This window comes from Stegodyphus dumicola, chromosome 12 (assembly GCF_044657685.1).
Source record: "Stegodyphus dumicola isolate Sdum_Otavi_A_Nest chromosome 12, ASM4465768v1".
NCBI classification, from domain to species: Eukaryota; Metazoa; Arthropoda; class Arachnida; order Araneae; family Eresidae; genus Stegodyphus; species Stegodyphus dumicola.
In genome coordinates this window covers 94,358,084-94,375,666 of record NC_140779.1, presented here as the reverse complement: position 1 = coordinate 94,375,666, position 17,583 = coordinate 94,358,084, and the positions used below count along the sequence as shown (strand labels likewise).

At 31.3% G+C, this 17,583-nt stretch overlaps 1 protein-coding gene across 2 annotated transcripts in view; it reads left to right on the top strand.

The window, feature by feature from the left end:
* LOC118186257 (cell adhesion molecule Dscam1-like) overlaps positions 1-17,583 on the top strand; it is a 1,080,749-nt gene that overhangs the window by 702,619 nt on the left and 360,547 nt on the right. For both annotated transcript variants that reach the window (XM_085806701.1, XM_085806700.1), the window contains exon 8: positions 10,861-11,022. In XM_085806701.1, coding sequence (XP_085662827.1) covers positions 10,861-11,022 — 162 coding nt within the window. The remainder of the gene's footprint in view (positions 1-10,860; positions 11,023-17,583) is intronic.

Sequence of the window (17,583 nt, the reverse complement as noted above, 5' to 3'; positions counted from 1 at the left end):
TAATTAAATATTTTACTTACCCAATATCCCACATGGATGAGACTTGCGGAGACAAATTTATTTTTCTTAATCTCACTTTTATTTTATCAAAAACACATTATCTGGATTAAATATAAGACACTTATCATACAGCACGTAAAAATATCAAAATATCATAACTTAGAACACAAAACGTAAGAACCTAAAAATGGAACAGTCGAAAATGGACCGGAAAAGAGTCTATCAGCACACAAGTCACCATCTATTCACATCATTCAAATATGCAGTTAAATTCGCTTTCTATTAATTACGTACAGTGCACACCATATTTTTATACACGTGCAAGATCTTTTTTTTTTTTTTTTTTTTTTTTTTACCTTCAACTTTCCTTAACACACTTAAAGCACCACGTGGAGACACACCGCTGGCAATTCACTTTCTCGAATCGAGCATGTCTTGGTAATCTGCTTGAGATGTTTTAGAACGTTATTCACGGCAGCAGGACATAGAGACTTTCGAACTAAGCATTTCCATCTAAATATTGCAATCTCTTAGCTCTGTTCCTTTTTATGCAAAAAGAACGAGGACACTCCATGAGCGAATATACAGGAACGATAAAACTCCATCAGCGCGATATGCAGGCACCCAACCCCGCGTACTCGTGCATCCACGACGTTCGCCAAGCGAGAGAAGGAAGGGAAGGGCAAAGAAGGGAAGAAAGATGTACGCAACGAGTGATGGTGTACCACCAGGGTGTCTGGGTGCCTGGGAACACTACAATCGAAAATACGCTAGTACCCCCAATCGAAAATACGCTAGTTCTAACAGAATGCAAACTAAAAATATGCCCAAAATTTCTATTTCTCTCTCTTTTTTTTTTTTTTTCTTTTTATTTTTACATTTTTTTTTAGAATTTTTTATAAATTTTTTTTATATATGGTCTTAATAATGAAGTTAGGATAATTAATAATGAACAATGAGAGTGTGCATGATCAGTGAGAGCGTACATGACCGTCCAGGAAAGCCACTAGAAGGAACAGAACAGTACATAGCAAAAAATAATGCAAAAATATTGTAAGGAGTAAAGAAACCAGTCTGACCTGTGCTTATATACACACGTGCAGTTCCGCGATTACGATTAATGTTGCGATGATGACGAACTGCGTAGTGTGAGAAATTACTATTCTCACAAGTTTCAACATATGATGATAATAATTTACTTTCAACTTGTTTGTAGGAACTAAAGGTGGTATTGTAATCAATGAAAATTTCGGTTAGCAGATTTCAACGGTAATATCCATTTTGACAGTTCTTGAATATATTTTATCAATTTGTTTGCTTGGCATCTGTACCTATGCAGAGAATAAATGACTCACATTGCCAAAATGGCTTCAAACTGGATTCAAAATATATATTTTCTTGAAGTCTGTACGTTCATGCATATATACCTCGCATCTCGCATAACTTAAAAACGATTAGCCCTAGAACGTTGAAATTTTGTATATGAGACTGGTATAACATATAGTTGCGCTTCTTTCCTCTCTATACTGCAATTTGGCAGCAACAAATATATATAGTCACACCCTTTACTCGTCTTAAACGTTCTTACGCAGACTTTATTTCCTCAAATGTTGATTAGAGTCTTCCAATTACAAAAGTGCTTTTAATAACGAAAATATTTATTTTTTGGCAATGCCAATTAAAAAATAATTAATTTGTGTAAATAATGAAATTAAACTTTTAATGCAGTCTCCCGTTTCCTATACTTATACCTGAGAAATTTTTAAATCCGTTTAGAAAAAATAAAAATAAGTTTGACTAATGTACAAAATAAAATTGACCGGGATATTTAATTTCAAAACTTTCAGATGTCATTTTCAGCATGCCTTACGGGATCCTTTAAGCCAGATTAACGCGCGAGGAAATACTGAATGAAGTGATGCAAAAAACGTGCATATTTTAACAGACTGTGCAACACATGTGAATTTTTTAATATTTTGCTCTGAAAAAAATTGCACTCGCAAATTCTATGTTAAATATATATGTAATATAAACACGTTCCTACTATACCACCTTTAAATATTCTTCTTGCAGTAATTATTTATTAAAAATTAAAAAAAAAGCTGTGGTAATGCACACCTTTTATTCATCATGGTTTTCATTTTATTATGAGGCTAAAAGAAGCATATGTCTTTAAACAAGATTTTGCGTTGAATAACTGTAAAAGTTTGTACCACATTTCAAAATGTTGCTACCAAATATTATTATCCTGTATTATTTTTAACGAAATTAAATAATGAAAAATTTGCTTGAATTTGTATGTGTCTATCATTATGAAAAAACAAAAGTACCTAGAACCATCAAATTGTGAATAACATAATCTTACCCAAACATTTGCACCTGGGAGCCCGAATTTTTGAATTTCAAATTTGTTTTATTAACTATTTCATAATTCGTAAAGTATGAATTTTCGATAAACACAGTCACTTAAAGCAAGAAGTGCCAACACTGTTCGAAATAAACTAATTTTACCTTCAGCGCACGAAACTGTCTATCGGAAATTCTAAAGATGTGATGATTTTAAATATTTTTCGATTTTGCTGTAGAATTAAATTTTACGTGGCGTAAGTGTTAAAAAAATGATGTTTAGCAAATACAGTTAACGCATTAAACTTAATAATAAAAGGACAAAAAAGAAGTTTTTCTAGCCATATTACTTGGGAAAACTGAATATTGATATAATAAATTGAGTAAAAACTGAAAAAATAGGAAATATATGCCAACACTTTTTAACATTGTATCGGGAATTCTAAATATTTGCTGCTGGGTTGTTTTTAAAATTTTCGTAATTTTGCTGCTGAATTGTATATGGCGTAAGTACGAAGCAAACCATGTTTAATAATAAAACTAAAAAGGCAATGAAAAAGAATTAGTTAGCAGGAGTGAGAGCAACAGCAGACTAGTAGACTGCGAGCTCAGTGAGAGCGTAAGAAACCTTAACAAAACTTAAAAAAGTTTTGTCACCATTAAAAAAAAGGCCACCATTAAAATCTGAAACCTTTAAGATTTATTTATTTATTTATTAATGTTTATATTTAAATGCCCATTTAAAAGAGTGCTACATCTGAAAGAATTACGATTTTCTTTACATTTGTTAAAAGGAGAATGTAACAGGCTTTACTGTTAGTGCTTCTTAAATTGTTTGATTGATCTTTTTTGTTTTCCTTTTTTATATAAAGGGTTAAACTGTAACAATCATTTTAAACAATTATAATGTATATGTGATAAATTTTTTTCATATATGAATAAAATATTAAGAAAGCATCCGGAATGCATCGATACAAAGGAAGAAAAACTTAATAAACCTTAGTGTTTTAAATAGCATTTGTGTTAAATATGCAGTTAAATTTTTAAATGTTGATTATGAAAGACCGCCACAGGCTAGTAGATAGGAAAAAAGACAAGAAATAGTAGTTTAATGCTAATATAGAGATAAATATAGCTTGAAATATCGTAACCAGAATTAAAAATATAACCACCTTCTTGCATTATTTATATTCTTTTCTAGACATATAAGTGAAGTGCTAAACTTTAGGAGTGAACTGCTTTCAGAGCGTCTTGTATGAGCCTTTACTTCAAACATGTTGCATTTTCTAAGAGTTAAGGGAGAAATACGAGTGGGTAGGAACCTAAGTTCATTTGTGATATATGCAAATTCTCCTTCTATTATTTCTTTAACAAAAATTCTGAATTATTGTTATTGCCTAAAAAATATTACTAGGTAATATTTAACTTTAACTAAAGTATAATTTTATTCAAATAAATAATGCTTATTGAAAAAGAAACTTATAATTCAATTTTTGATGGGAAAATAATTCCCATTTTTAGTTATTAATATTATCTTTTATTTCTCGTTTTGAAACTTTCCCTTAAACACATTTTAACAAAGAGAAGAAGAAACCTTAAATAACCTTAAAATTCCACGGGAAAATTGTAGTAATTTAAGCGGAATGAATCATTCTGGCACGATGCATTCAAACAGTTAATAATTTTCAGTCTGATTATAAGCAGACATTACTATATTTGAAGATCGATTAGAATGCACGAATTTAAGCGAGAAATTCCAGTTTATTTTATCGGTGAATCTTGCTAATATACGTTTGTAATTACGCTTCTGTAAAGAACTGGAGAATAAAACAATCTTTAGCTTAACATTTGTCTCATGGAAATTGCAAATGCATTGCTAACTTCAGTGTGACCTCTTAAACATCAAGTAGAATGCTAATAAAAAAAACTATATCATTTGAAACTTTCAAGTTTTTTATGCATCTATCTATATCAAAGTAAGCTAGAATAAATAGTTCTAGGCAATAATAAGTGTAAAAAATAGTAGCATATATTTGTGTTAAAAAGATTTAGATGGTAAATATAATGCTGTTAACAAAAGTTTAAATCACATTTGTTACATCATGTCTTGCGTACTGTGTTAAAATATTTAACTTCTTTCATTTCGAACATGAAAACAATTGCTAGTCTCATCTATCTATTAAACTATAAAACTACTCTCATTTCGAACATGAAATTAAGTAATTTTATGCTTATAACTGTTATGGGGTCTCATTAACTCTTGACACATGACGTACTGTGCCCAGAGTTGGCCATTAAGGTAATCTCATGGCATCCAGAGTTATAAAGCAATGTATTTATTTTAATATTTTGACATTGCTAGAGGCCTGTGTCAAAGAACTGCAAACCGTACTAACTGCAAGCGAATTATCGCTTTAATGACCAGGTCTTAAGAAAGTTAAAAATAACCTTTTTATTTAACACTTCAATGAACAGAAGGCACTAATTGTGTGCCTATGCCATGTATTTAAATTTAAATTGAGACTATATACACAATATAATACTTAAACTGGCTAACGATAATTAATGGCGTAGTTTAAACGTCGGCTAGTAAAATGCTAAAGCCGGAATAACTCGCAGAGCTGGCGATAGTAAGTAACAGCAAAGCGAGGCTTCAAATCATAGTACATGCTAAATTACTATTAAATCCTACAACCTTTCAGTCAATAGCATGTGTGAGGTTCCAAACATGAATACTGGCTGCTTAGGAGGATACTAAAGGCTGAAGAGTATATGTTGCAAGAGTGTGGAGAAACACGATTAATTATTACAATGCATATTTTCCTAATATGATAAGGGACATTAAAATCTAAAGGCAATCACAACTTTAGCTGCATTAAATGAATCATACTGTACAGAATAGGGTAAATGTAGTTTAAATTTTAAAAAAAAAAGAATTTCTAAATTTAAATTTGACTATCGTTACGTAGTCCTTAACACAACAGCAGAATGAAGTATTTCTCTACCAGTAAATATAAAAGACTATATTCCAAGACTCAGAACGTAATAATTTTTTCATGAATATGTTTAATCCTAGCATACATATGAACTGAAATGAAGTATGGTTTTTGAATAAAAGACAAGGAAAGAATACGATGATAAGATTTTTGTCAGTAAAAAAAATTGCAGCGACTTTTACATTTTTTTTTAAATTTGAAACTTTGTATTCATTGTATACCATTTTCGACTCTACAGAATTTTTACAAACACACACTTATTGACTGTTAGATCTAGGTCCAACTCAATAAATTACAAGCGAATAAGAAAAGGTTTTTATGTATGAAATGTCCAAACGTGCAGAGAATTCTTTTTCAGTAAAAGATTCAAAGACAAACAAACACTGAAAGAAAAGCACCAAGAACAAAGACTTGAAATTGCAAAGAAGCATACAGACGAAAAAAAAAAAAAACATTTGGAACGGAAGAAAGGAAACAACCATGATGAATTGAATGTCTTTTCCTATTATTTCTTTGATATTAAAAAAGAAGAGCATATTTTATTCAGTGTGTAGCAAGATGGAGGATGAGTAATAAACTGGATAACTAAAATCTGCAAAAAATGATTGTGAATTTAAGTTTTTATCAGAAAACGTAAAGAATGAAAATTATCTGTAAATACTAAAGGATATTTTTCCGTATTTTGAAGTGAAAAACTTTTCTGCTGGAAAATCAATGAATATACCCGCAAGGAAACTCTCCAGTTTTTATCTCCAGAGCAAATAAACTGATCAGAAGAACAATGTTACAAAACATATGTGTTTGATAAAAAATATTTGAGCCCTTTTAACCATAATTGTTCATGACAGCGGATAGCAAACCAGCAGCTCAGGATAATTCACAGCTGCCTTTATTAATACCGCATGCTATTATCTAGTATTTAAAGCCAGTAATTTGACTTTTGGATAGGAAGTAAAATTTTTGAGCTAATGAAAGAAGAGAAGAACATTTAAAAGTATTTTATTAAAAAGTTAAAAATTAAAACTTCTTTAAGAGAAACATAATCATAATGCATATTTTTCTAGTCAAAATACTCCCTGCATTTTAACGCATATTTTTACATAACTTGACATGTAAATAAGGAGGAATCTATTAATTTCCTCACGTTTACTTATTTTTTGTTATAGTACATATTATGTTAAATTAAAATACTCGTTCTAAATGATTTTTGCATGCATTTCCTTTATATTTATTTTATATGACGTCTGCTTTACTACAGGATGTTGCTTTATATCATAGTTTTTTATCGATGAGATCTTCAATATTTTGATTAATTACACATGCATATTGGGATATCAACCCCCAATCGACCCCTTAATAATTATTAAGCTTTCTTTAAATTTCACCTACCCCCCAGCCGGTCAGTGCTGCCCCCGTTGGCAATCTCTAGTTTAGATTACGACAAAGCACGGAAGAGCTGCTTGCTAAGAGAAGTCGAGGACATTTTAAGTAAAAATATCTCTAGTCCCTCTAAAATAAGGAAAACCATGGAAAGCTCAATGCAGCCAGCCCGTTGGACAAGATTTGAATCCAGCTCGAATTAACAGCCTTCAGTGGTTTTATGGCAAGTCCTGATAGGCCATATAAATTAATGCTGATAAAAATAACCAAGAAGATGTTTAATTCGAGGACTTGGAAAACTCGCAGAGCTTCTAAATGCAACATGGTATATCATAACAAATAGTTTCCAGTCAGAAAATATTTCTACTTGAGGGATTTAAGTGCTTTACAGATAAAAAATTCCTACATCTCTATAATGGATGAAAAAAAATATTTGAAATACCAAATTTGTTTTCACAACTTTCTTGACGCTGATGATGTCAAGGGATTAATTTGCTTGTTTGTTTACGGGATCACGGCAAATCCTCGAGGGCTATCTGCCTTAGGGTAGGGATGTTTTCGTGAAGGATTTTATAATGGAAACTGGCTCGTATACACTTTACACATGAGGAAATGCACGAAAATGTCCATGTAGCCAACCTGTTCGCGGGACTTCAGCCTCGAACAGAACTACCAGATTTCAGCAATTTTCCCGTTCAGCCGTTGGTAGACTGCAAGGGATTAATGACAGAAAAAAAATATTACAACATTTCCATATCCCGTGAGGCTCTCGTACAAAACTTCTATAAAATTATTATGAATATTGCTTTCCTCGATTTTACTTAATTGAATCCATTTTAACCCTAATTCTCAGAAATATTACATTGAGATTAGAATCCGTTTGAAAACTGACAGGACATCTTCGAAAGTAAATTTAAATAAATGAAATATGCAACGCACGTTGTAAATTCGATTGATGATGCATGTGATTCACTACATTAATACATATGTATCAGAAATAATACGCAGTGAAGGATTTCCCCTGAGCCTTTGCAGCTCATTTCAAGATCCAAAACGTGATTTGAAATAAAAGTAATATTTAATAGAAGACTCGAATCTCCGCTGGCATTTCGCAGAATATTTTATGTTAATTGAACAGTTATTACGACTTATAATCTTATAACTTTACTATTATTTCTCCTTTCCCTAGGCCTCACTAGGATGAGAGTTAGAAAAATATTTAAAACGAGAGTTTTGAATGGAGATCTTGGCAAGGATGATTGCTGGTTTACGGGTTTACGTTCGATCGTCCAGCTCTGCCAGTAAATATTCCGGCTTCATCCATTTTGCTAGCTGACGGTAATGTGCACCATTTAAAGTAGTGAGCGAGCTTAAGTAGGCCCATTTGTGTAATATGCCTTACGTTACATTAAATCTTAAATTTCAATTTTGCTATTTTAAGTGCGCGCATGTGGCGGAAATTATTTGCACACACATGCTGTGCTTTCTGTTCATTTAATCATTTAAAGAGTTAATGAAAATGTTATTTAAATTTTTGCAGGATTTCCTCATAATTTTTCAGACGGGCTGCAATGCTTTTGTTAATGTAATAAGCATAGTCTGAAATACTTCGAGTTAAGTTTTCATAATTGGGAACCTAAAAGTTAATGATATAGGATAATTTATAGCCTTCAAATTTGAAAAGAATATTTGTTAGGCATTTAATAGGCGTTAGTATTTTATTCAGTAACAATTAATGCATTAAGTATTCAACATTACGACTTTGATTCAACAACAATTTTTTACTCCAAAGGGGCTTTGTCCCTGAAGGACTATTGTTTTCATTTTGCGATTTTGCGTTGAATCACTATAAACGGCGAAACACTTTTCAAACTGTTGCCACCGAATGTTAAAGTTCTGCATTATATTTGAAGAAATTAAATAATGAAAAATTTGCATAAATGTATGTATATTTCTCATATTGTGACAAAACAAAGGTACATAGAGCCATCGAATTTTGAATGACGTAAACCTCCTACGAATATGGGCATGTGGAAGACCAAATTTGAAATTTGGAATTTGTTTTATTATCGATTCATATTTCGTAAACCTTTCACGAATTTTTAAGTAACAAACTCAACGATTTAAAAGCGAGCAATGGTAACACTCTACGGGGAAAAAACCTTTTATCTCCAGCGCGCTGAACTGTGTATCGGAAATTCTAAAGATATGCTCGTTTTAAAATTATTTTGCAACGTTGCTATTTAACTGAATTTTATGGTTAAAGTGCAAAGAACATGATATTTAATAAATAAAGGTAACACAGAAAACGTTATAAAAACGTCCCTTTGGACATAATTTAAAATCTGAAGCATTTCAAATTTTTTCCTTCTATTTTCACCTTTGCTTAATTTACTATTTTCTATTTTCGAACTCAAAAATATCCATTCGCAATAAGCAGAGAAAAAATTTATGTCAACTATGATCATTCATATCGTTAAAAATCGAACTTACGTTCTGAATTTTATATGAAGATCATATAATACAATAAATTTGTCATACTGAGATTTATCTGCTTCTAAATGGCATAAACGAAATAAGACCAAATTTTGTGTAAGAAAATGCACAATAGTTTGGTTATTTAGGTGGATAATTTGGTCATTTAGGTGAATATTTCGGTCACTTAGTGGAACAATTCGAGTTAGCTGACTTAGGTCATGTAGATGATAATTTTATCACTTACAGAAATAATTTGGTCACTTAGCTCAGTGGTCTCAAACTTAAACTGCAGGCGGGTCGCAGGAACAAACTGAAAAACGGGTCAATTTTCCACTTACTTCTGGCAAATTGAAACAATTTATTAACAACAGAAAAAACATTTTAAATGAATTTTAAATTTTTCCTATTTTTCAAGCATAAATTTTTTAAGCATTCCTATTTTTCAAGCATTTCCTATTTTCCAGCATAAACAATAGAGTAATGATATACCAGAGGAAAAAACTCAAATTTACATTTTACCTGGAATTTAAAGTTGTCTAAGGCATTTTTCTCGATTACGCTTCGTAATTTTAGTAACTTAACAGCTAAATATTAAATTTTTACAATGACATTTCTTTCAAATAACAGGTAACGTTAATTTAAATAAATTATGTAAACTCTCTTTAGTTTTCAGACAAAATTTACCACATCAGACAAAACTTCAGATTAAATAATACCAACCTAGTCTCTTTCTCTTATTTCTCAAATTTTTCTTAGACGCTTTAATAAAAATATATATATTTGTACATAAATATTTTTATTGCTTACGAGAGCTTGATACTAGATGGCATATCTATTCTGATAAGTCATAGTTTCAAAGGGAAGTTACTAGAATTCATCTTCTTCACAGATTGCAAATGTTAATCGGTTAATCGAGCTCTTTTTTAATTAATTTTCAGTACTGGAAAAACTGTTTACATATAAATGTGTTCATAAGTAAAGTGATTATTCTTAGTGCAAAAATTCGTAACGGATCTTATTTGATTTTTCTAATATTTGACAAGTACGAACGAAAGTTAATAAAAACCATATCTCCATTTCTTTAAATAAGATTTATATCACACTCTAAATTAATTAGTTCTATTTATAGATTTGATGGTGCTTTATTTATGTTCGTTTTTAATAGAAAGAGAAATAAAGTAAAGTCGAACTTAAGGAAACTAACATTTTTTTAATCTTTCAACTGCACAATTGAAATGTCATCACGAACAGCATAAAATTAGTTCCTTGTCCGCATGCTGCCAGTTTGACTTACCTGACTGTGGTTATATACCGGGATATGCTGTTTTAACTGTTCATCGACTTTTTAAGCATGAAATTATTGAATATTTTATACGAAATAGCTTCTTTTTCTAATTATACAAAATGCATTTCAACTTAACAAATAAAAATGGAATGTATCACTCCGAATTTTCATATTTTATTTGTGCTAAATTTTGCATTGAACTACCTTTGCTTATTTTATACTGTACAAAATTATTTTTGTCATATACTTATTTTGGTCAAATAACAATAAAAGGCAATTTGAATGTTTATTGCATAGCAGAAACCCTATAATTTCTTTAGTTGTCACGGTATAACTGCTTATCACGGTATAATTGGGCTCTTTTTCTCATTACAGAAGGTCGCTTGCTGCCCCTGAATCAACGCCAGCGAGTATTCCCCAATGGTTCTCTGGTGATCGAATCTGTGCAGCCAAAGGTTGATGATGGCCGGTACAGCTGCGAGGTTACTTCCAGTCAAGGCACACCGATTTCTCGATCGTTCCGCATCCTGGTTCGAAGTAGGCAAACATCTGTTTTTTATGTTCTTTCTTCATTTTCTATTGGATTTGGTATGTTTTTGGGACGTTGAGCCAGTTTTCGAGCAAATTCAGTCACCTGCGAACCATGTTCAAGTGCCCCATAGAATCTAACGATTTAACAATGTTTTATAGTAATTAACAGATGAAGAAGAATTTTCTTTTCTTTGTTTTCTGAATAAAAAGATAGTTTTTTTTTAGTGTGTTCTTTTTTAAGTGCTATGAGAAACATAATTGGCTAAAAATTGAATTTAGAGCCCACTCGGGAAAAAATTCGTCATTTTATTATTATCTCCAGGTTGCATACTATGTAAATATTCTTATTGATTCTTAAACTATTATTGAGCAATTTTCCAATAATTAAATAAAGCTTATGTAAAGAAAGCAAGCAATGATTTAGTTATTTAGTACGAGAAAAGAGTTCTACAACTGCGAACGAAAATTTCGGTTTAAAAAAATTCGTTGCTTAGGTGACATAGTTCATAATTGAATACGTGAATTTTCGAATAAGATTCTTTGATTCTCTTTACTCCGAAACAGGAAATACGAACCTCTTATTGCAGTTACTAATTCTAATAAGAGATTACCATCTTCGGGAATTCATTTTCTTCTGTACCAGATTTTGATTTGAAGTTAAATTTATTAACGGATCTTATACACATGAATATTCATCCACCATCCAAAGTTATTTGGCTTAGTGAAAATAGTGCTTGGGCACCAGGGTGCCTGGGCACGAGGCCCTGCACCTTGCGTAATAAAGATTAAAAGTTACGCATTTATGCTAAGGAATAGCTTACACTATCAGTCCTAATAACTTGTAAGAAATAAATAAAAATACAGAATTCTTAATAATTTGGCGAGAATGAAGCCAAACAATTCGAAAAGCTACAAAAACCGCCATATGTAAAAGACACTTACACGGTAAACGAGTGTAGAATAATTAACCCAAAACTATTTATTCATGTTCAAAGGATTATACATTTGAAATTTATGGATTCTGAAAAGTTAGTAAAACGACAAAAACAACATAACCTCATTTAATCTCTCACTGCTGCTTTGTCTGACGTCTTGTAGCTGTACGAATAAGTTGGAGATGATATTAGATGTCATCGTATCATGAGAGAAAGGGCACTTATCTTTTTAGAATTTTACTATTGCTGAGGTAAAACTTTTAGAGAAGGTATAAATAACACGGTGACTCCGGATAATTTCTCCTACATTGAGAACTTTAAATGAAAATATATGATTTGCTCTTTGATGTTGAAATTTCATCAATCTTTCATGCCTTGGGTGTGCTTTTTCTAAATCTAATAATTAATTTCATTTCATTGTTTTTCGTAAGCGTTACTTTCTTGTAACCGTATACTGACACTATTCATCTTGTGCTAATTACTGTACTAAAACTTACAAAAATTATTACAGTCGAGTTCAACAAAGATTAATTACAGATGAATTGTTCCGTCTGGATTACATATTAATTATATATTGCAAAAATTATAAGTAATTTAATACAAAATATGAGGGATCAGCTATTAAGAATACTATAAAATTGACAAAGAATGAATAATAAATTGGATACTAATTACTGGTACAAGAGCATAATACGGATATCTAGTTGTTAAGAACAAAACAGTATAGTAAATAGTACGGATTTATAACCTAAATAAAATTAATGTATAGCATTATAAGTATAGCTGCAAATAGAGTTTTACATAAAACCCTATAAGCAATGCAAAGAATCAAATGATAAATGTTTCATAATATGGGTGATTGTAATACAAATTCAGCAAACAAATGTAGAAAATAACGTTACCGTATAACGTACGTAGAGGAAAGAAACAGAAATTACACATGCAATCAGTACCTTTGTCCCCTTATTTCTTAACGGAACAAAATATTTATTATTGCACACAGTCTCCTCATAAGGCGTCTGCTAATGTTCACCTTCTATCTGAATTAGTCTCAGGTGCAAATCCAAGAAGACAGGCTGGTTGCATGGGAATGTAACAGATATGCAACTGGAGGGTAGACCATATGATGCTGATGATGGCATCTCAATCTATAAATTCTTATTAGGAAATAGGGTGTTTGTTTTCAGTAGATGCAAAATTATTCACCCGTGGGCCCCTTTCGTCTCCAGGATATCATTCAGAGATCATAATTGTTGAGAGAGAATCGAGATGAATACTGAATACCATGCTTGAATCATTCAACAACATCAAATAACGCTGTTGCGACGACGCTATGATCACTTTAGACCAGGGGTGGTCAACAAGTCGATCGTGATCGACCGGTCGATCGCTAGACTAATTTTGGTCGATCGTCGATTGCTCGCAATGACGGGAGTGGAATTCCGTAGACAATGGACTTTCAAGCGATTGCAGAAGATAAAAAACTTTTAGCAATTGTAATAATGCATTCTGGGAATTTGCCGAGGTCATAAATTCCTAGAATTCTGACACTGTGATCTCCGCCCATCCAGGACAATACATTTTGACTTAGGTTTTAAACTTGTCACAGGACGCAATACGCGAATGCAACCGTTAAGGCTCGACTCATCGAAGAACACAGTTTGCTTGAATGCACAGTTTTGGTCAGTCAATGCACAGTTTTGGTAGTGTTATACGGTAGCTTCTTTTCTTTTGTATTAATAGTATTATTATTAATGAATATTATTTATTATCAGTGATTATACTAGTATCACCAAATGTAGCGAATGTATCTATTCTTGTTACGAATCTACATATCTATACAAATCAGTATTTTCATACTTGAAACTAACGAAGGCTAAACATCGTTCTGTCCTGACCGATTCCCATACTGAAGACTCTATTATTATCTTTGTCAGGATAGGATATACACTTAATTATGATTCGTTGGTTAGGAACATGCAAACTCAGTCTTACCATTGTTGTTAAGGCAACGAAGTAAATTCTAAATCTGTCTTTATCTGTAGCTACTTTGAATTAAAAAATATTGTTAATAATTATCCATGTGCGTTTTTTCCTTTGACAGGAGTTTTTGGGATCTTTAAATAATTACTGTTGTTGCTTTTTACGTAGATAGATAAACCTTATATCTATGTTTTATTACGAGGTATGCCCAGCGAGCTGTTGCTAGGTTATTAAATTGCATTTTAAGTTAGTAAATATCTATCTTGAAAAGTGTAGGAAAATCGATTTTTTTAGGTGCCGCATGTACGGAATGTTGCTATTAAAATTTGGGTCTGGAAATTTATTTTATTCAGGAGCCTATATCTCGAAAACTTAATAAGTGATTTAAAAAATAAAAAAATAGTTTTGAACATATATTTTACTTATCTACCCATACCTCGTTGAAATGCAATTTTTACTGAAACACAGTGTATAAACTTTGTATGTATTTAATACCCTTCTCCCTCCTTATACTACACCAAAGACAACAAGTTGATCGCTACACACTTTTAAGACAAAAAGTAGATCTTATATACAAAAATGTTGTCCACCTTTGCTCTAGACGATGGTCGGGCATTAGTTGCAGCCTTTACCAAGGCCGATTTGGCTGCACATCTGCCTTAGCAAATCGACAAGGAATTATTTACATTGATACAGGAGCATCGAGCTCCCTTATGAACTTTTATTGTTCGTACATTTTTTCGAAGTGTTGTCATTTACGGTATATGGGACTGTCATTTCAAGACGACATGAAATTCCACAGATAATTCCGAGATCGACATATCTGTGGAATTGTGAAATTTATTTTAACCTTTCGTCTTAATTCGAAGAATCATCATTTAGATCCAATTAATACGTCGTGTTGGGTTCCTGCTACAATGCGAAGCAAAACATCAAATAAAAATTTATGCTCATATCCTTCAAAAGGCCTTAAAAGTTAGCTTTAGCTAATAAGTTTCCTTCTTTTGTCTTACTCTTAAATGATGTGATTGGCATAAAACTGCAAAACTTTTCCTAATTTGTTCATTTAATTACTTCTTTAAATTTAAATAATGTTCCGTCAGACATATCATGCTGTTGCATTTTCTTTGCGAATTAGAGTATATCAAATCTACTAACAGATACAGAAGAGATTGTATCTATATTATTTTCTAAGCATGCTAAATAAATGGACAATTATTAAAACAGATATTACTATGGAAAAAAGCTGTTACTTATATTTCGGGGATATCGCTTCTGGAAGCATTCATTTTACCAAGAAGAAAGTAACCAAATGAAAATCTCAAGAATAGCTAATAAATTCTAAATATGATGAAAATTCTCATGAATATTAATATTCTGATAAAACAAATGAAAGATGGTTAACAGATTAAAAGAAAATATTCGTTTTTCTTTTACCTTCCCTTTAAAATTCGTTTTCTGCTTCCTAGATGTTTATGCAAAATCTTATTAAATTCTGATGTTTTGATATGAGTGCTATTCTAGTCACAGAACCATCATCTAATTCAACGATTACTTTCTCTTCTGAATGCGATAACATGGAAAGATTAGAAACTATTATGAATTAATTTTAGTGTAATTAATTTACTTTAAAGATTAGGCTCAAAACTGAAAACATTATATTAGATACCTGTTCCGCTGAGAATTTGTAAATATATACAAAATATTAATGTTAATTTTACTAAATACTTTTTAATCAAATATGATATTTTTAACACTTGAAAATATACTTTGAGTAATACTAACTTTCACATTTTTATTAAATTTTCTAGTCTCCTTTTAAAACACGTTATGTATTTAAATAGGATCATGATTCTTATATACGTTCTAACAGTTGTAAAGCTGAAATTTCATACATCCTAAATTTTGTGACGGCTTTTCTCATTCCATTACATTTTTAGCCCAAAGGGCGTTAACCCAGAACGTTTATTAATTTCAGTTTGATTCACTATAAAGGTCGGTTCATTTTCGACTTGTTGCCACCAAATATTAGAGCCTTGTATTAGATTTAAAGAAATTTAAAAAATGAAGAGTCTTCATAAATGTATCTATGTTTCTCGCATTGTGATAAAACAATGGTACCCAAAGCCATCAAATTTTGAATAACGTACATCTTCACCCGAATATGGGAGTCTGGAAGCCCATTTTGGAATTTGGAACTTATTTCACTATCTATTTCATATTTTGTAAAGCATTTATGAGTTCTTGATTAAGAAATTCAGCGATTTAAAAGCGATCAATGGAAACACTGTACTAAAAAGAAAACACATTTTTAACTCCAGCGCGCGAGACTGTGAATCGCAAATTCTAAAGATATTCTCTTTTAAATATTTTGTGGTATTGCTGTTGAATTGAACTTTATGGTTTAAGTGCGAAGAACGGAATATTTAATAAATGAAGGTTCGTTTGGGCGTTTATCTATTTATTATCTATTTCTTATTTTGTAAAGTATTCATAAATTTTTGATTAAGAAACTCAATGATTTCAAAGCAAGCAATGGCAAAATTGTAAGGGGGCGAAAAAGTGTTATCGCCAGTGCGCGAGACTGTCTACCGGAAATTCTAAATATATGCTCATTTTAAAATTATTTTGCGACATTGCTGTTGAACTGAATTTTATGATTTAAGTGCGAAGGACATAATATTTAATAAATAATGGTAACACACAAAACATTAAAATACGCCCCTTTGGACATCATGTAAATCTGAAAGCTTTCAGATTTTTTAGTCCAAAGGGATTTCAGTCCCGAAGGACTATTGCTTTCGTTTTGGCATTTTGCGTCGGACTCATAAACGTCGGTTCACTTTTCAAACTGTTGCCACAAAATGTTAGAGTCCTGCATTATATTTGAAGAAATTAAATAATGAAAAATCTGCATAAATGATTGTCTATTTCTCGCATTGTGATAAAACAATGGTACATAGAGCCATCGAATTTTGAATGACGAAATCCTACTGCGAATATGGGCATCTGAAATCCCAAATTTGGAATTTGTTTTATTATAGATTTTATATTTTGTAAAACTTTAACGAATTTTTGATTTACAAACTCAATGCTTTAAAAGCGAGAAATGGCAACGTTATATAGAAAAAAATACTTTTATCTCCAGCTCGCGAGACTGTGTATATCGGAAATTCTAAAGATATGCTTAATTTAACATTATTTTGCGATATTGCTCTTGAACTGAATTTTATGGTTTAAGTGCAAAGAACATGATATTTAATAAATAAAGGTAACACTCAAAACGTTAAAAAAACGCCCCTTTGGACGTAATTTAAAATCTGAAACATTTCAGATTTTTTTTCTTTTTTTTATTTATTTATTATTAAATATAATTATATTTCTTTTTTATTATTATTATCTCAGTGCCTCAGTTTCCTTTGCATTGAATCTATGCTTTCCCTCATCACAAAATACTCTTTTGACGGTTCACACCGGTTTTACCAGTAATTATTTAATAATTTCTTTGACCCAAAAGTAATTCTAGACCTCAAATTTCACACTAACATTATAAGCGATTTTATAATATCCTATCACACATTTACTCTCTTAATTTTCCCCCTAACTTTAGCAAATGTTCGAATTTTTTAAAAAATATTTACGTTGCTTT